A 21,245-nucleotide genomic window follows, 5' to 3' on the forward strand; every position below is an offset into this window, starting at 1 on the left:
GTAAAATTCTAAAGAAGGTAATTCCAGTATAATTTCAAACTGTAATAATGTTTTAGTGTGTGCATGTACTGGAATATGTTAGCAACATAGACAATTTACTGCTGTTGCACAGGGGAGTGAGGTGAGAAAGAACCTAAAGAAATACCCTCATTGGTTCAGATCTGTTAAAATCAAAGCCCCATATCAAAAATTTCATTTCACAAATCTCTGTAAACTAATACAGGACTGAGGGGGGAAGGCTGCTATATCCTGCATGCATGCAAGTAAATTTGTTCCCAGGAGTAATTTCAGTTGAACTTCACTGGGATTACTTGCTGGAGTAAAGTTACTCAGGTGTGTAAATGGGCACACAGAGGCCATTGGGCATATATCATACAGATAGAATCTATTATTTAGTATGTAAAATTATGTGATTACAGTTTGGCAAAAGTTATTTATTATATTGTTTCATTACCTGTCAGATCGATGCAGAATTATTTTAATCTACAGAGTTCATGCACCTACTTCTTTTCTTCCTAGCAAAAGGCCAGGCATAGTGAACATATTTTCTGACAGAAGAAATATGTTGGTAGTTTTGCATTTTCAGTCTTTTAAATGATAAACATTTTAAATAGGTGAAGAATTTGATTCCAGCACTTCTATTTCTTGCTGCAACTACATAGAGATTGTACAGATTGCACCCCAGGCGAGAACAGTAAACTGAATATTTTATGAGACAATTTCTGTGAAGGGTTCTGTCATCTTTCACTTTGCAGCAAGCTATATCCAATACTGTGAACAAGAACAACAACTGGGGACATGGCACATCAATGTTTCCTAGTGTAGTTATGATCTTGTACAGATCTATATATTGCATTTTAATAGTGTAATTGACCCCACTTTGTAGCACTTAATACAATCCCTGGTTTACTATAAACTTGAAGGCAAAAGAAGCAGATGCTTTATGTCTAAGCCCACATAGGCTCGACCCCTAAATATGTTCTAGATAACCACTTGCACATCTTTACTATAGAAGGTAGAAAGGAAAGGCTGTAAACATCCAATGCATAGAAATATTAGCTAGTTAATAAAAGGACTTTACCGTGTATAGTCTAATTCAGTCTCCCACAATCAGCCCCTTAGATAGGAGACAGTCTCCTGTAGAAACTGCCTGACAATTCATACTTCCTCAACTCAAGTTACTGCTCGGTGGCCTTCTCCATTGCCATGCATCAAGCATATTCCTTCATAATGTAGGGATAGGAAGTAGTAGCAGTAGTTTCATCTGTCTCCTCCCCTTCTGCCACTAACCGACAAACCTCGCCTTATTCCACTGTTCCTGGATTCAGCCTCTTTCATGTTCCTTGTTCCAAATCATCATCATTATTTATTATTTGTATTGTGAAAGCACCTGAAGGCATTGTGATAGGTGCAGTACAAACCCATAAAAGTGATGGGCCTTGCCTTGAAGAGCTTACAGCTTAAGTCAAATGGCTAATCAGCTGGCTTCCTTCAGAAAAGACTATAAAAGCATCACAGTTTAACCACACATTTTTGAGCAGGCGGCTGAACTGCTTTTAGGTCACTGACTATGTTTGCTTCTCCTGTCCTCCTCAAACCATTCATTACCTGCTTGGCATCTCTCCAGCCCCACTAGAGCCACTTCCACCCTGCCGACAAGAGAAGAACTATTCTTCCTTTGCTACCGCTTGGGCATCCTCCTGGTTCCTGACTCTCTTCTTGTATCTCCAGGACCCCAGGTCCTTTGGAATAGGGTCCTCAGGAAAGGCTTAGCTCCTGAGAAGCCACCACTCACTTAATCCCCTGTGGGTCAGTTCTATTGCTCTAGAGAAGTTTCTGGAAGCTGTGGTATCCCAGAAATTGTGACATTCTGTTCTGACAATCTGCTGACAGCTTTGGGTGTTTCTTTGAATCAAAAAAGAAGTTTTACACAGTATTACTCTTGTAATAATATGTGTGCTTGATTGACCCTCTTCTTGTTATTTAAGGCATTCAGCACTCATTGCAGGTTAACTAATATTCCAGAAATCTTTGAGCATTTTCTGTCACAGCGTTTCTTCTACCTGAATCTGTAGGGGAATATAATTTGAATCTGTAGCATGACAATGATATCCATGGAAACAGACTGATATCATAAAACAGAATTATGATTATGAAGGATGAAGTAAATGTAGAAGCTGGTTTGCATGGGTGGGAAAAAGCTCTTATTCATCACACACAAATACTTCAATAATAACAAAGAGAATACACAATGGTAAATTGTTTTTTGGGTTTGAAAATCTCTTTTTCCAGTTTGCATCAATATTGAAGTCCTTTTCAGTAGTAAATGTTAACCACTGGGCTCCTAGAGTTGCCATCACATTAAAATGAATGGGGGAAGTTCCTAACACTATCTGAGCGTTTGTTCTACTCTGTTTGCAGACTCATCAAGACAGCTGTACACTGATTTTTATAGTAAATACAAAATCTTTGCGACTAACAGGGCAAGAAACCATTTTTGAAAGCTTTAGGCCATAGCAAAATATCATGAATTTAAACCCCTGCTTGATTAGAGTACTATATGATGAGACACTCTATCCCAGAAATGGGAAATAAAGAGTATATTTTGTTGGAAATCTAAAAATGCTTATTACTACCATTAACATTTTAACTTACATCTTCAAATGATAAATGAAGGGAAAGAAGAAAAGGAGAGGAAGAGAGAGAAGGAGAAAGTGGGAGATGATGGAGGAGAGGATCAGAAGTTTGAGTTTGGGCCCAGTCATTACTTAGATAGGAAACCTTCAAAGTGAACTCTAGAACTGCCAAAGGTTTTGTTGAACAGCCACCACCTTCAACCCCAAAGCATTTTAAAGATGGATGAAAGTGATTCCTGTTTGTACAGATCATTTACAAAGTTTGTAAAACACTTTGGGATCCCTTAGGAAGAAATGTGCTAAATAAATGTAAGTAAATAATAAATATTTATCTGAAGTGTTGAAAGGGCAGGTGTCTTCAGAGAGCTTATAAAATGTCCACCTTCTCTCAGAAATCCATTGCTGAGGAGGAGACCTTGTCCTCCTTTCCCCTATCTCCTTAAAAAGCTTAACTGGGAGTTCTTACACTCCATGGTTAGGTTCAGTCATTGGCATGGAACAGTGTGTGCCCCATGAAGGAGAGGATGTGGGTTTGGAATTTGAACTTGCTCATTTGCTGTCTACTATCAGGGCTGAGCAACGCTGCAGAAGTATCATACTCAGCTTCAGGGATTGGAGGGAAGGTTAGCTTTGTGTCACTGTATAATATTACCAATCAGCCTGTCAGGAGCCGCAGGAACTCAAGCTAGCCCTGTTAGCTTTGCAAGAGCCATAGAAAGGCAAGGCTTCTTTAGGGAAAAAAAAAGCTGACAGTGTCAAGGGAAGCAAGCTGCCCTGAAGGTGCCTAAGATGTGATTTATGACTCAGCATGTTGGGTACATTTTTAAAACCTGTACTTGCAACTCAGTGGAAACTAAAAAGAACAAGATAAAGATGAAATTTTGTAGGAGAACTTTGAGGTTTTCTAGATGCTTTCCTGTAAATGAGTGTTATTTGTTTGAAGGTGGTATTCATTTGATTTTGATTTAAAGTCAATTTAACACAATTCTGCTATAGCTGTCACAGTAGATCTGAAATAAGATTTTATCCATAATGGAACACTAGCCCACTCATATTTGCATAGCTTCTCCCATCTGTCACTATTCTGCCAGCCTGATATGTTACAAACACTTAGGGAAAAAAAGCTGCATAGGCCAAAAGGAAATCTTTATCCTGCTTCATTAATGTGCATGTTTCCAGGGCTGTGCCAGCCAGCCATCTGACTGTACATCAGATTGCATAGTTCAACTTTTTCTCTGCCAATGGGGTCAATAATTGCAATTGCATCAAGCTGCAGCAGATGGATCAAATGCAGTGAATGCAGCTGGTGTAGAGTTGGATAGAAAGTAATTTAATACCTGCACACATCTACTGCAAATGTACTTTTAAAGCCATCTTCTCTTAGCCCCCCTTCCTCTCTCACACCTTCCTCCTTCCCTCCTTCATAGGGAGGGTTAGAAGACTGAGCCCTGGTCTACATAAGTGGGGGATCAGTCTAAGTTACCCAACTTCAGCTACATGAATAACGTAGCTGAAGTCGACGTATTTAGATCGACTTACTGTGGTGTCTTCACCACAGTGAGTCGACTACTGCTGCTCCCCTGTCAACTCCACCTGCACCTCTCATGGCGGTGGAGTACAGGAGTTGACGGGAGAGCACTTGGGGGTCGATGAATCACATCAAGGCTAGATGTAATAAATTGACCCCCACTGGATTGATCGCTGCCCGCCGATTCAGCGAGTAGTGTAGACATGCCCTTAGTTTGGACCATTTCCTTTGCCCCCAAATGACCCTGAATTTTTCCCTCCTCCTTTGAGAAGACTGACTATTTCCCTTCTCCCTTACTGGGCTCTCTCCACTTGCTGGATCTTCTGGGAGGAGCAACTTGACCTCTCCTCTCCCTCCTAAATCTATTTCAGGAACAAAAAGCTGGCTTCCTTGCCCTCCTACATTTACATGGGCTGGGTAGCCCACTCTCTCCCCCATAAAAGCAGGTTAGGACCTTGTGGGGGTAGGTGGCCTGTAAGTCTGACCCCTATTCTGCAGTATGATTTGGGAAACACTTCCCCTAGTCTTGCTGCTTGTGGCTCTTTAAAACTCTGGGGCTGGGACTGCACTAATGGATTAGTATTAGCTCTTCACCTATACAGGTAACCATTAAAAAAAAAATCAACTGTTACTACAGAGTGGTATATGACACACTAATTATTTCCAATTCCTCTATTAAAATAGGTCAGAAGCACATTAGCTCTCCATACGTGCACCTTGGGAAATCATTGTTTGGAGAGTTCTGGCTCTGTAAAATGCCTACACTATACTCACATATTTTACCCCTAACAATAATAGATGGTTTAGACCATTAATCACTTTTTTTTTTAATGTCTCTGTTCTTTTAAAACAGCCTACAAAGAGGGAAAAAAAATCTGCCATTTTGTTTCTGTGTGCTGGAAAACAATTTTAGCACTGAAGATTGCTGCTATTATCTATGTTATTTAAATCAAAGAATCCTGTGGCACCTTATAGACTAACAGACGTATTGGAGCATGAGCTTTTGTGGGTGAATACCACTTTGTTGGATGCATGACCCACGAAGTGGGTATTCACCCACGAAAGCTCATGCTCCAATACATCTGTTAGTCTATAAGGTGCCACAGGACTCTTTGCTGCTTTTACAGATCCAGACTAACACGGCTACCCCTCTGATACTTAACATAAATAATGTATTCTGTGCTTTTTTCTATTATATTTTGTGACAAAATTTTGAAATGTAACATTTTTACTTCAGTACTCTGTGACATTTATCTCTGTTCATGAGTCCTAGTTTGGAAAAAAATAGCTGATTGTGAAAGGATCAACTGACTGATCAGAAATATTTGAAAGTCACTTAAAAAGCTGCAACTCTATTTCAGGATTTACCTGTGAAAACACTGAGTCAGCATCTGAAGTGTTGTTCTAACCATTTATCCTTTCTGGCCATTATCAGAATAAAATTTAAAAGTCCCCAAACCTGTGTGTCATACATACATAGGTTTATACACTGAAACACAAGGTAAATATCAGACTTTTGTTCTCAGCCCACAATCATAGAACTGGAAGGGACCTTGAGAGGTCATCTAATCCAGTCCCCTGCATTCATGACAGGACTAAGTATTATCTAGACCATCCCTGACAGGTGTTTGTCCAACCTGCTCTTAAAAATCTCCAGTGATGGAGATTCCACAACCTCCCTAGGCAATTTATTCCTGACAGGGTGGTTAAGCACTGAAATAAATAAACCTCCCTTGCAGCAGTTTAAACCCATTGCTTCTTGTCCTCTCCTCAGAAGTTAATAACAATTCTTCTCCTACCTCCTTGTAACAACCTTTTATGTAATTGAAAACTATAAAGTCCCCTTTCAGTCTTCTCTTTTCCAGACTAAGTCAGAGTTATCCAAATGTTTTGTTTAGGTGAGTGATGTGTTGCTTAGCAAGTGCTTTTATTATTTAATAGAAAAAGCTGAATAGTTTTATTAACTCAGTGAATTTTGTTAATGTAACTATTAGTACTAATAATGAACATATGTAATATTTGGTTAGACCACCATCCAAACATGGCTTTCTGAAATAGTGATAAACACACTTTTCCTGTTCTAATTTTGTATGTAAACTGGGTTCCGCACTGTTAACTTGCCAACTGAGGACAAAGAAATATAATGCTTTTCATCTGCAGATCTCAAAGCACTTTGCAAAGGAAGGTAAGAATGATTATTCCCATTTTATAGATGGGGAAGCCATGACATAAAGAGGGGAAGTGACTTCCCTAAGGTCAGTCAGCAGGTCAGTAGCAGCAGTAGAGTCAGAACCCAGATGTCTTGACTTCCAGGCCAGTACCATATTTCCTCAAACACACTGCCTCTTTGCATAGGTTATACTCTGAAAGCTTCTTCCTCTACTGGTGTCTCTTTTACACCTTCTTGAGAAATGGTGCAAGGGCACTTCCTTGATCTTTACTTGACAAAAGGGGAGACAAATAAATTGATCTTAATCTATCCACCCCCAGAAGAACCAGTTTTATTTATGTATTTATTTATTTTGCAATGGGCTCAACCACTGTGTCTTCTAAAGTGAAAATAAGTTGAATAAAAAATATGCATGTCTGATGTGGCTGGAAAACACTTACATTGACAATATTGGAGCAGTTGCTCAGTAACACCCAATTCCTGTGAAAATATGATGCCTGCAATGCTGCCAAGGTCAGCAGAGTCTCCTAGTAGGAGTCAGTGCTAGTGTCACATTTTAAGCTTCATGAGGGCAAGGCTAATTAAGGTACCCTTGCTGTGTAGTAACCCCCTACATCAATAAGCAGAAGCAGCTATAGCTTCGATGCTTGAAATACTGCAGCATGACAGTTATCTTAAGCATTCCAGGCTCTGGTGTGCACCAGTGTGCATACAGCTTACCCACAAGGTTCGAATCAGAGGGCAATAGAGGTAATTTTTGCAGTGGAGAAGGGGGCACCCAGACTGGTTATGTTGATACACAGGTGGAACTCTTTGGGCAAGAAAGGAGATGTGGAAATCTGGAAGGTAAGGGAGACTGACAGACCTGTGGGTGATTAAGTAAGGGGTGTGTGTATAAGGTGTCCATAAAGCTCCCTCAAACAACCCCAGATTCCTCCTACTGTCTCCACTTCATTACTCACTCTGCTTCCAGTTACTTTAGTATTCCCATGTAGTGTGACCCATTTTGGGGACCAAAATTTGAGGGTAGTTGAAGTGTGGAGAGGAGTTGTTGAAGGGCAAATATGTACAGTGGTAATTTTGACCCTGGAGCAAGAAGTCAACATTACTGTGCTAGGCACAGTAAAACTCAAATCCACACAGAACACATGCACACTCTCCTTGATTCTATTCCCTGTTCACTCCTTTTACTATAAATAGTCAAAAATTCTCTTTAGAATAGTCCTATTTTTGCTGCTGCTGATCACTTGGGAGGAGATGCTGATTCAGCATCATGAAGGGCAGAGATATACCATCAGCAGGATGCAGTGGCAGATGGAGATCTTTAAAACCACCTTTGCTCTGGGCATTAAAATATCCCTGATCTAAAACAATTAGCTCCATTCTCTTCAGAGAGAGATGCAAAAGGGTATTTCAGATGTGCCACACCTTGGAGACACTGGGTTTGGCCTTGTGCAGTTGTAAATGGAAGCAAAGTTTGGCCCACTACAGTTAATAACAATGTCTGTTTATAAAGACATTTCACTTAAAAGTATCTTTACATTTCTTTGCACATATAAAATATGCAGGTGGTTTTTATGGGGCTTTCTGTGTAAAGAAATAAAGGTATTTGAGACACAGATGAAGCCCACACAGTAGGCCATTGGCAGAGCTAAGAACAGGATCCATGTCTGTCAAGTGCCAATCCGCTCTGTCCACTTGATAAGATGGCCACCATAGCAGTGAATATTTTGTAAGCAGGATACTGCAGAATCTGCTGCAAATTTGAATATGTCAAATATGGAATAGAGGAAGACTAAGGATGCTCCATTGTCAAAGATCAACCTAAAATATCTTACAATTCCCAGATTTCACTGCAAGATATAGTATGATCCCCTGCACTGTGTTCTTATTATCAATGGGAAATCCACATTTAGATCTGTGTAAATAAACAATTCTAATTATTTGAATGACTACCGTTATGATCTGATCTGTAGGAAGTTTGTGAAAGAAATTCCTAGTGCTGCTTACCAGTGTGCACTGGCTTCTGTGAATTATGACTAGACAAGGAGCAGTTCAAGAGACAGGAGAGATTACAGTCATTGCCCTTTAAATTTCCATAGCTGCCCACCTCCTGTCTCAAAGAGCTACAAAACTGAACAACACCACTTAATGTTCCAGGTAACTGTTTTATGTGTTTCCACTATGTTCTAATTTCTCCCTGTGTAAGAGTTCTCCTTCCTAGAATTATCTCTATTGATAAACCATGTCTTGACCCTGATCTCTTGTCTGTATATCAGACTAGCGGAGAAGAGTAGACTAGTGTTATGTTAATTTAGAGTTTGATACAGCTTTGGTGCTGGAAAACAAGAGTCCCCTCTTATCTAAGAGAGCTTTGGTTTGTGAGGCCATTTGGGAAACCTGTAAAGTAACACAATTTTGAGACAGTGGTAAATATTTCTAAGTCTCAAAATAGAAAGGCACTTGCCATGAGCTTTTGACCAGCAGCCATCCACAAATTATTCAGTAGGGGAAATATTTTTCCCAAAAGTGTTTAAAAACATCTGATTTTGTTAATGAATTTGAGGGTATTTAATATTTAGTAATACATTTTGAAAATCTTTTCAAGGGCGAGATTGCAGTTTTGGCCATTGTGCCAGTTTTAATGCAATACATTATTCAAACTGAAAATAAGAGTAAAAGTAAAGTTGCTTGCAAGAACATTCACCAGGCTAAATGTGACACCAGGTTTATTTTCCGTATGGAAAATGTACTTAGTGAGACTAGCAGACATTTCCCATTTTCGTTTGCTTGCTTGCGCACTCTTTCCCTGCATGTGATTGCTTTTTTGAGCCCTACAGTATGAACACTTTAAAATGCTGTGTGTGTTTTTTTACTGCAGAAGCTGATTATATAATATTATATACACACACACACACACACACAAAGACACACAGTCTGTAAGAACACAAGTGAATAAATATTTATCTATCTTTTTTCATCTGGTTATACGCTAACAACGTAAAGAAACAAAATCTACACAGCCAGTATGTTCTAAGAACAGAAAACATGATAAAATGCTTGTCTCTAGCATTGCTGAGGTATGAGCACCAGAGTTTACCTTTCGGCTGAAATAATTAACTCTCAGTGCTTCCCAAATCTTGATTTTCTAAAAAGTTTCTTTGTTTAGGTTCTGCCTCCACCTTATATAGCCATAGAAGCCTAGGATCAAACCAGTGATCCATCCATTCCGCTATGCTGTCTCTGACAATAGCCAAAACCAGAGGCTAAATTTTGTATACCCTTAGCATGTCCCCTCTTGTTACATTTAATTTCTGATGCTGGACTCCTAACAAAACTATTGGCCTTCAGTGAGCCTCCCTGACCATTGTTCCAGCTTTTATACATTGATTCAGCAGGACTCAGTCATTCATTTCCTAGCAGTTCACTTGTCGTATGTACGTTATAAAGTCATTTGATGATATTTGTACATTAAAATAAAAGCAGCAAGGAAATGAGGAGGAAAAAGGGCCTGACTGTGTCAGACCCTAACTGGGCACCACCAAGGGGAAAGTCAGCACCTAGAGCTCTTGCCACCACCAACCTTACACTTCGGGACAAAGGCAGCCAGAGCTCTGGTCCATGTGCTCTAATCTTGGATGATTCCTGAGAAGGATCTGGGAGTTGTGGTGAATCATAACCTCAACATGAGTCAGCAGTGCGATGCTGTTGCAAAAACAAATGCAATTTTAGGTTGCATTAATAGAGGTAAAGCATGCAAGTCATGAGCGGTGATAGTATCACTCTACTTGGCTCTGGTTAGGCCTCAGCTAGAATACAGTGTCCAATTTTGGTCACAAATTTGTAGAAAGGTTGTGGAGAAACTGAAATGAATTCAAAGGCAAGGAACAAAGATGATCAAAGGGATGGAATGCAAGCCATATGAGCAAGGCTGAAGAAACTGGATATGTTTAGTTTGGAAAAGTGGAGATTGAAGGGGGACATGACAGTGGTCTTCATAGTACACCTCTACCCTGATATAACGCCACCAGATATAACACAAATTCGGATATAAGGTGGTAAAGCAGCGCTCCAGGGAGGGAGAGGCTGCGCGCTCCAGTGGATCAAAGCAAGTTTGATATAACGCGGTTTCACCTATAATGCGATAAGATTTTTTGGCTCCCAAGGACAGCGTTATATCGGGGTAGAGGTGTACTTGAAAGGCTGCCATAAAAAAAGCTGGAGAAGAGTTGTTCTCTCTTGCCACAGAACGCAGGACAAGAGGCAATAGGTTCAAACTACGACATAACAGATTTCGATTAAATCTCAGGAAAAAGCTTCCTAACTGTAAGAACAGACTGCATAGGGAGGTGGTAAAAGCTTCTTCACTGGAGGTTTTCAAAAGGAGGCTGGATACCCATCTGTTTTGGATGGTTTAGATACAACAAATCCTGCATTTTGGCAGGGGAGTTGGATTGGATGACCTTTGTGTTCCCTTCTAACCCTATGATTTTACAGTCCCCAGCCTCCACCATAGGCTGCTGAGGTCCACCCACAGGAGTGAATGATACACTGGAAGGAATGATACACTGGAAGTTCTTTGGTCTGAAGGTGACAGGAAATTTTGGCCCTCCTGTAGCTTTTTAAAGAGAAGAATAATTGGGCCTTATGTGTTAAGAGGGATCATGAAAACAATGTGTGTTTAAATCAAATCTTTGTTTTGAGCCCAGTTTGGCTACAACCAGTGAGGGCATGTACATTTCTGTTTATGGTAGGATTATGTGACTCTTCCCTGAATAAGGACTAAATGAACGTATTTGTATTATCCTGCCTGTAGTAGGGGAAAAAGACTTCAGTGCATAATGATTTTCTCAGTCATTCTGAGAAAGATACAAATATTTACTCATGAGGGGTAAAATTTTCAAAAGTGCCCAAGTGACTAGGAGCCTAAATCCCATTGAAAGCCTACTGAAATTAAGTCTTTCAAATTGACTTGCAGTGGCTTCTAAATCAGGAGGCACCCTTGCCAATTTTACCCCATTAATCCAGTCCCTGGAGCCTTAATCCCACCTGTCCTCCAAGAAGAGAACTTTTTTAGATGTTTTTGTTTGTTGCAAAAGAAATTCAGTGAAATTCACCCTGCTGTACAGGAAGTCTCCTGGGAATTCTGAGGGTTCAGGGCTGTATGCGTTTTAACATTCTAGATAGTGGATATTTTTATATCTTTGTAAATTAAAAAAAAGAAGTAGTTTGATGACCCCTCCTCTATAAACCCCAGACTGCTGCAGCACAGATATAAGAAAGTGAGGACAGACAATGCTAGGTGCAGACAGCACACTGCCGCAGCCACACAACATGTCATTTTTATAAACATTATTCAAATTAGCTTCAGCACTCGTAATTCTATTGTTTCCTTTATTGCTGTTGTAAAGCAAATGGTTCTTTTATATAAATGTTATCTCCTGTCTATTAATCCAGTTATAGATTATGACACTCCTGTTAAATTTAGGGATGTAAAGTCTTATAAATATTTAAGAGTTTAAGACTGATATGGGAAGAAATTTCCTTTGATTTGCTTTATTAATATCCAGTGGATCAGTTTGTTATAGATTTGGAATATATCATTGCTACTCTGTTCTTTGACAAAGAGAAGAAAATGATGATAGTGTATTTGAGCTACAGCATCAAATATCTCCCTTTGAATTAGAGTTGTCTGGACAATGCATCTTTCCTGTGAAAGATTGCAACTTTTTTTTCCGCCCCAATTGTCTTCGAAATTTTTCCACAGATATTTTTTGACTTTTCAACATAAACCCAAAAATCTAAGACAAAAAGTAAAAATTTTTCCAGCAACATTTTTTGTTGTGTCACATTTTTTGGTGAAAAAATTTCAGCCAGCTCCACTTCTAACATAGCTCTTTTGTTGCCAGCACTTTTGAAGTTCATGCCAATAAACTTCCTTATAACATTCAGTTAAAAAAAGGCCCAGATGTATTGCTTCCAGCAGCATTTTGCAAAGAGTGCATTTATCACAAATAATGCATGTATTAATGGAAGAATGAAACTCCACATACATCGCAAACAGCCTGATGAAGCTTTGAAGAGTGAGTGAACCATAAGAAACTTTGCCATTGTCTGGTAGCTCCCTGAAATTCAGCATAGCAGAGACTTAGCAGTTATGACCCAATTTCACATCTACAGAGACAAGGTGGATGAGGTAATATCTTTTATTGGACCAATTTCTATTGATGAGAGAGACAAACTTTCAATCTTACACTGCGTGTCTCTCTCACCAACACAAATTGGTCCAATAAAAGATATTACCTCACCTACCTTGTTTCTCCAGTATCCTGGGACTGACATGGCTACAACAACAATTCATATTTCACATCTACAGCATTTTATAATAATTGTCATTTTCCCTATTTAAAAAATTATTTTAGTGCTTATTAGCCAAATCATAAGAGATGTCAATCATCTGTAACTCTCATTGATATAAAATGGGAGATGTTCAGAAGCTTTCAGGATTTGCTCCTATGGAAGATGCTAAACTGATGAAAACTGAAGTCCTGTGTTTCCAGAGCAGAGATAGCTGAGGTAGTAGCAAAGCCAGCTTCCCCACATGTATCCTGCAAAAGTTCAACCATGTCCTGGAAAGGTCGTTCAGTTTCCCTTGCCAATTCAGTTCTAGATTGGTGAACCCCTTTTAGCTAGCACTGGTCATGGTGATTTTTTGTGCTACTGACGCCCCCTCCATTAGATATGGAATTAAAATTAACTTTTTATTTTAGTTGGCCATTACCTGCCACTTTAACATTCCAACATTTGTACTGTATTGTGGCAAGTTCACACCATCTCGTATTGCATGGTGGGGTTGAACTAGCTTGAGCCTAGTGTAAAGTTATTAGCAGGCACTTGTGTTTAAGAAAAGGTTGTGTGTATTGCTAACACTCCAGGTTTATAACCAATGAGTTTTCAAAAATGGAGATGTAAGATTGAAACATACAGGTTTTTTTTAAATCACCAAAAAAAAAAAAAAAAAATGACTGCGTGGGCAAATCAGGTACTTGTGTGCAAATGGCTAGTTAGCTTCCACACTAGCTGTGTCCATATACATTTAACTTATTTGGGTGCACAAATGCAATAATTGCAGAGAGAATAGTGTGCGCTATTTTACTATTTTGCATAAAAAACCTCACTCTTCCTTTTTTTAAGATAAGACAATACAGTGTTATATTTACAAAAAGCAAATGTGTTTATCAAATGAACTGAATGCTCCAAACAACTTTGTTTAAATTTGAAAAATATTTACACTAGAAATATCTTGTCTTACCCTTGTATTACCCTGTTATGTATATAACAGTGGACAATTATACAACTACGGGCTGTAAGGAAATTTGGCTAGAGAAACTCTGCAGGATGATGTATTTACTTCTCCATTTCTGAAAGGTAGCAGTTAAAATTCACAGGTGCTGGCTGTCCAGATGTTTGTTGCATTTGACCATTGTAAAATTTGCACTAGAATATACTGTGTTGCTATAATAGCTGTAAAGAGCAGCAAAGGATCCTGTGGTACCTTATAGACTAACAGACGTTTTGGAGCATGAGCTTTCGTGGGTGAATACCCACTTTGTCAGATGCATGCTCCAAAACGTCTGTTAGTCTATAAGGTGCCACAGGATCCTTTGCTGTTTTTACAGATCCAGACTAACACGGCTACCCCTCTGATAGCTGTAAAGAGGATTGCTATTATAGTCTATATTCTACATATAGGCTCCAGTATTGACGGTAAGCATATTTCCTACTCAGATTAGATTTTTTTCCCCTTATTTGCTTAGGGCAACAAAAATTCAAGCTGAATTTTAGATCGAATAGAGTGTATTTGCAGGTCAGGGTTGACATAATAAATTTGTTCTAAGAATCAGACAAAGGAAAAGACCCTGAATTTTGAACAAAGAGTTTCTCTTTCTCTTTATCGTTTCTAGGGAGCAAACATACCACTGGTGTCAGAGCTTGGCATTGATGATATCCATTTTGATGACTTTTCACTTGATGTGGATGCCATGATTACTGCAGCTCTCCGGATGTTCATGGAGCTTGGAATGGTTCAGAAATTTAAAATTGACTATGAGGTAACCATCTGCTCTATAAAGATATCTGCCACTTTGTCTTGGCAGTGCTGTGCCCATTTGTACACATTTAGTAGCCCTGATACAATTTGTACTTTTCATTTCAGACGTTGTGTAGATGGCTTTTGACAGTTAGGAAGAATTATCGAATGGTTTTGTATCACAACTGGAGGCATGCTTTCAATGTGTGCCAACTAATGTTTGCAATGTTAACTGTAAGTATTCCATGAAAGGGACAGGCCTCATAAGAGCTTTTATCATCACATTGTCTTAAGCGTCTAAACATCTTTTCCAACATTTGTTTTTTCGTTATTATATTTATTTATTTTATAGCAATGTATAAGAAATCAGAGTATCCTAATTGTGGGAGCACAATTTTGGCAACATTTTATAGAGTTTTAGCAACAGTGATATCACAGGCACATTAAAATGACTAATAATTAACAGATGACAATCTTGGAGTTGGGAGCTTACTAGAGATTTTGATCTTACCATGTCTTCCTTTTTTGAAATCTTTGATTTTGCATTTATTTCTGCATGTGAAAATGGAGGTCATAAAAACCTGAGAGTGTAGAATCCTATCAGCAGAGTTATTTGATGTGATGATACTTATCAGCTACTTCCCTAGCTTCAGCTAAATAGATATACGAGATATTGCCTTATACACCATTTAAAAATGGGTTTCCTTAGAGAGGATCCAAATAGATTCTGCAGCCTCTGCATATTGTTTTCTGGTATTCATCAAAGACATCCATCAAAGGGTCTAACATTCTTTCTGCATATAAAGTACTCCTAATGATGCCCATAATCCCTGTTCCTCCCCCAACCACCAAATGCCTCACCGCCGGAGCCGGGTTGGGGAGAGCTGTGCTGGCAGCTGCGGGGAGCCCGGGTCCCTCCATCTGCCTGGGGGAGAGGGGAGGTGCTGGGACACTGGGTGGGATGTTGTTCAGGCCCCCCTCCCAGGGCAGGTAGAGGGTCCATCATGGCTTCCCACAGCTGCCACTGCAGCTCTCCATGACCTGGCTCCAGCAGGGAATGGGGGTGGCTCAGAGCCACAGCCTGGCCATGGTAAGAGCCAGCCAGGTAAGGGCAGGCAGCTGTGGAGAGCTGCGGCGGACCCTCCACCTGCCCTGGGTGGGGGTCCCGAGCAATCCCCAGGCAGCTCCACAGGTCTCACCACCACCACCACCACCAGCACCCAGACCAGCATGGAACCCAGCCGGGGAGCTGTGGGGAGCCGCGGCGGACTCTCCACCTGCTGCGGTGGGTGTGTCTTGGAGGGGGGGGTTGAGAGCTCCCCATCCAGCCGATGGCAGGTGGAGGGTCTGCAACTCTGCACAGGCTCCCCACAACTGCTCACGTGGCTCTCATCGACTGGGCTCCGGCAGGGAGAGATGCCTTGAAACCTCAGCCTGGCCCCCAGCATAGAGCCTTGCAAATCCACAGATATCTGTGATTGTCCACAAAAATTATCTGCGAATCATAGATTGGATACAGATACACATTTGTATAGCCACGCAGAGCTCTAGAGAGAAGGATTATAGCTCTAGTTATTTTTCTGTATTGCTCTCCTTTTAAACTACAGATGGCCTAAAGTCAAAATCGCAAATCCTTTCATTTCAGGAGAATACAGTTTGAGTTCCTGGATCCAAACTTTCTCTTAAGATTTGTGGTTAGAACCAAAACTGGAAGGGGCTTACTTTCTGGTTGAGATTCATCTGAAACCTTGGTAAGAACAGCTGGTTGAGAGATTTCAGCCCTTGATAGTGGAAAGTGTTGAGAACAGATGCAAGATCCCTACTGTTCAAGGCAGTAGAAACTGATCCACCATGAGATTTGCACTGTTTGAATCTAAAATTTTACAGGTTGCAGGATTTAACTCCCAAAACTGAACATGAACCCTGATTCAGCCTCAAACTCGAGCATAAATGAAATCTGGATCCAAACACAGCCTCACTGGCTTATCTTGAGCTTTAAGAGAAGGTCCTGCAGTATAGTGTTTGTGCAAACATTTCCTCATATGTAGTTTGAAAGACGACTATGAAAAGTTGTTCATGTTTAAACCTTTTAACCCTTTAAGTGCCTTGGAGTATAAAGGGTGAATAGCTTTAAAGATTTGCCTTAGGCACGTGGCACGACTCACATTATAAGCCATACCCATAGCTAGAGAGTTGCCCTCATAACTAGTTTCATTTATCATTTTCCAAGGATTTGCCTGTCCCTGGCATACATCTATCCAAAACAAAAAGCATGTGAGATGCTACACATATCTTGGCAAAACAACCTGTGTTCACTCCATGAATATTTGCATTTGAAATTGTATATCTTCACATTTACAAACCTATTCTGGGGCAAAATTGTTGTTGTATGTGGCAACAAACACAGCTCTGCAGAAAAAGTGATAAATGTCTATCTTCTGGACAAAACATTTTTCCACAGTGAATGACAGTTTTACTGCTTCTTTTCTTATAAAAAATGTAAAGAAAGCTTAAAAAATTTCAGTTTCTCCCCACAAACTTGTGAACTTTTTTTTTCCCTAGTTCTGCTGTTTTTAAATTTGTTTTTAACAAAGCCATCATTTGGGAAGCAATACTAAAATATTATTGAGCAGATAATACAATAACTGGGGTGCCAAAGCGACTTGCTTTATCCAACTGGATTCAGATTATTCATGGAAAAAATCAAACCCAAAGTGTCTTGGTTGGATACTCGCAAATTCATGCACGTAAAAGCCCAGGCCACTGTTGAAAATACTGGCCTGTTTACTTTCCCAGGGTCATAACAGGAAGCCTGTGGCTGACGTGGGCAGAAAGAGAACCCAAGAGTTCTGAATCACTGCCCTAAGGCTCAGCCACAACAGCATCCGTCCCTTTGAATCAAGGGCCACGCATAGAAGTTTCATCTATATCTTTTCTACTTGAAATTTTTTTTATGGCAAATGTGAGCTACCATAAATTGATGGTGGGCTACCATATGTTTCTTTGTATGGCTATGCCATATGCTGATTTATTCACTTTTGTGTTAATGAGATCTCTGTTGTACAATGTTAACATGCTTACATCTCCTCAAGGCACTGTAGGAGGAACTTCTATAAATCAGTTGGGAGTTGACAGGCTCCCTCCAGCCAAATATTTGTGGAAGAATAAGTAAAAGAACTGGATGGAACATGTCACATACTGGAATAGCAGAATTCTAAGAGGTGAAATCTGACATGAAATATATGGTTTGTAAAAGTAGATTAATCAGGCACCAGACAGAAATCTGCCAATCCAAGAATTAACACATCTCCATTTTGGAGAATCCTGGGTTTATTTGTGGAAATTAGCAAGCAAGGGCTTTGCTGGAAACCAGGTGCATCTCAAAGATTGTGTACTTGTTTTCTAAAGGGAGAGGAAGGGCATGTGAGTATTACTGCTTTTCAAGACTCCTGCCACCTGCCAGTCTATAAAACATTTGCATCAATGATGTTGCTACTGGCAATATTGTCAGAGGAGGCTGCATAACCTGTCCTGTAAATGGATCAGATTGGGCCTGATCCAGTGCCCACTGAAGTCTTGCCATTGACTTCAATGAACTTTGGATCAGGTCCTTAGCACTTTACATGGTCATACACGTGCTGCACAAATATGATCTAATGCATCCCCCCAACACTCCTTTAAGATAGGGATATTAATACTTACCTGTTACACAGATGTGCAAAGCGAGGCAGAAAAATAAAAGGAGTCACTAATACAGCCAGAATTAGTGGGGAGAAAGGCCTAAAGAGGAAAGAGATTAGCAGTTGCTCTTAGTATTCTTATAGCTAGAGAGAAGTTGTTCAGATAAATAGAATTAAAATGGTTTCTGCAAGCAAATCTACAAGGACACTTTTCTGTATCTGAAATGTTGTGGCATTAAACACAGTGTATGAACCTTATGCTAAACTTCACAACCAAGTTGATAATATACAGGCAAGTACTAATTTTTCAAATGTTATAAGGTAAGAAAGGACAACAAGATGCCAGACAAGCCACTGATACATGCCTGAGAAGTAAAACCGAAGCCAGGCTAACTGCTTAATCATTTGAAATTGGACTGAATTAAATTCTGTGTATTTCTATCAGATGCTACCAGTTTGTGTGCACCTTTTCCTCAGCAAGTGCCACAAATGTCATTTATAATGTAAACTGTCCTCTGGGTGGTGCTCTAATGCCAAGTTTCCGATATACTGCTTTTTTGTGTGGGAAAAAATATTCCATCCTACCAGGTAGCTTCTTTTCATCTAGAGATGACTAAATGGGCATGAGGAGTGGGGGTGAGGAATATAGATCTTGCTTTCTTCAAAGATTTGACATCAGGTCTATTAGGCCTAAATCTTCACTTGCTTTGAGAGTAGTTCTCAGAACCTAACTTCAGAATCCTCTCAAATATTGTGTAAGATAACTATATCAGCCCAACCCATCTAAATTTTTCAAACCATCCTCATCATAGTCAATCCGAAAATCCAAGAATAACTGTGCAAGTGATTGTAAGCAAACTGCTAAACAAGTAGTGCAATGGGATTGTGTTTACAGTGAGTTTGCGCCAACTTTGATGTTGATTTCACTGAGAACAGGATTGGGTGCCTCAATTTGGCTAGGGAGGTTAGTCTTGTGCATAAGGTACCAGACTGGGATCAGTCTGTGGTTCTGGCAAAGGTTCTCTGTGTAACCACAGGCAAGTCACTTAATTTCTCTGTGCTTCTGTTTCCCCGTTTCTAAAATGGGAAAAATAATGCCCTACCTCTCAAGGGTTGTGAGAGGATAAATTCATGATTATATGCTGAAGTACTATACAAGCAGATGTATAGGAGAGTATGTTGTCTTCCAAAAAACATTAAGGGTTGTCTGTGCCAATATGCCAGAAACATTGTTGATTGATGCAGAAATGTTTTAACTACATTAAACAAAAAAAGTAATATCAGTACCTATCAGGCTCAAGTCAATTTAGCTAATTTTCTGTATTATAAAAAAAGGGTCAAAAGGAAGATTATGCCAGACTTTGAAGATAGTGACTTTGAAATGACCTTGAAGGCTTGCTTGACTTTTAAAGATATTTATATTTTCAAAAATAAGGTCAGATTCAAAGGGACAGAGGTCAAACAATACTTTAGTGGTATGTCAATTATGATTAGTCTCTGTTATCCTGCTTCTCAAGACTAAGGGTAGTTTTCCTCTTGAAATCAGTATTCTTGCATTGAATGGTTGTCTCATTAACTTGCTCTTTAGCTGTGGTAATTTTTAGATAATTATGTTGTCTGCTGTCCATCACAGCCTTATTATATAAACCTTCATATAACTTTATCTGAGCTGACCAGAAGAAATTGTATTATTTCCCTTCTACCTGAAAGCTTACATAGCGGCTTATGGAATATTAGAATTTTACAAAACTCACTGGTAGCAGAGTGAAAAAGCACATGCGCATGCACACACACACAATTTATGATGGTGCTTCCAGTGGTGCTGAACAAGGGAAATGCTGTTCAACAATAATGACAAAATACCACAGCGCACAGATTTACAACCTTGGACACTGCTCTATGTTTCCTTAAATGAAGATGTGATGCAGATTTAAAATCCATATTTGTGATGCCAGCAATCTGAATTTCTGAGACAGACTGAACAGTTTATTATTAATTCAAACTGGGGACAATAAGGAGGGTTTCACAGACTGCAGATTGTGCACATCATATTTCAGTGGGATTTGGGCACCTAACTCGTAGGTTCCTTTGAAAATCCAAGCCTTAATTGTTTATAGAGGTCCTACCTTTAGTCTGAAGGTGTTCCTAATTATGAACTGGTATTTGAATAAAATACATAAAAGTCACATATTAAATGTCCAAAGGTGCTTCCAGGTAAATTCTTACTTATAGATTTCTGTGGCAAAAGGTTCTCTAAGGGTATGTCTAAATGGCAATTAAAAACCCAGGGCTGGCCCATGTCAGCCTACTTGCAGGGCTGGGCCTAAGGTGCTGTTTAATTGTGGTGTAGATGTTCAGGCTCAGGCTGGAGTCCAGACTCCAGGACCCAGTGGGGTGGGAGGATCCCAGAGCTCAGGCCTGAACCTGAACATCTACACTGCAATTAAACAGTCACTTAGCCCAAGCTCCGTGAGCCCCAGTCAACTGGCACAGGCCAGCCAAAGGGCAGCTAATTGTAGTGCAGTCATATCCTAAAGGTTCCTGTACTACAATCATTGTACTCCCATCTCTAACCCCTCCAAAACTACCAGTGCTATTGGCAAAAATTAATCAAGATAGCTATAGTTTTTCTGCATCACTGATATATTGTGATAACGCTAAGAACGAAATGAATAGATCTTATGGTCTATAGTGTCTATTTTAGAGAGTTCTCAGGTAAGGTTTACTGCAATATGGCGCTCTCTAAGTACCCAGTCCTGCTGAGGTTAGTGGCAAAATTCAAGTTGATTTAAATAGAAATAGGATTGAGTCCTAACTATATGGGACATAAACCCACCACAGCCTCAAATGGATTGAACCACTTGAAATTAATAGGAGTTTTAAATGGGCAAAGAATACAGAATGGAACATAAAAGTATAAAAATGAGAGCATGCTGCAGTTTGTTACCTTCTGGTTTAAATTTTCATCTTGGTTAATACACCATTGTACTGACTGTAAATGTTTATTAACAGGCTTGTCATAACAATACAATTAATATGCCATCAGTCAGACATCAATGTCATAAAGACCATCTTAAATAAAGCTGTCTCTCAATGTTGTGCATGTTATAATTTCCATTAAAAAACTTACCAAAAAAAGAAG

The 21,245-nt window shown here is 39.6% G+C and overlaps 1 protein-coding gene across 1 annotated transcript in view; it reads left to right on the top strand.

Annotated features, from left to right (window-relative positions):
• Window positions 1–21,245, top strand: part of PDE11A (phosphodiesterase 11A) — a 228,917-nt gene that overhangs the window by 157,525 nt on the left and 50,147 nt on the right. Inside the window, exons 11-12 of the mRNA XM_030580141.1 lie at window positions 14,299–14,445; window positions 14,550–14,657. Coding sequence (XP_030436001.1) covers window positions 14,299–14,445; window positions 14,550–14,657 — 255 coding nt within the window. The remainder of the gene's footprint in view (window positions 1–14,298; window positions 14,446–14,549; window positions 14,658–21,245) is intronic.

The sequence above is a fragment of the Gopherus evgoodei genome, chromosome 11 (genome assembly GCF_007399415.2).
Source record: "Gopherus evgoodei ecotype Sinaloan lineage chromosome 11, rGopEvg1_v1.p, whole genome shotgun sequence".
Classification (NCBI taxonomy): Eukaryota; Metazoa; Chordata; order Testudines; family Testudinidae; genus Gopherus; species Gopherus evgoodei.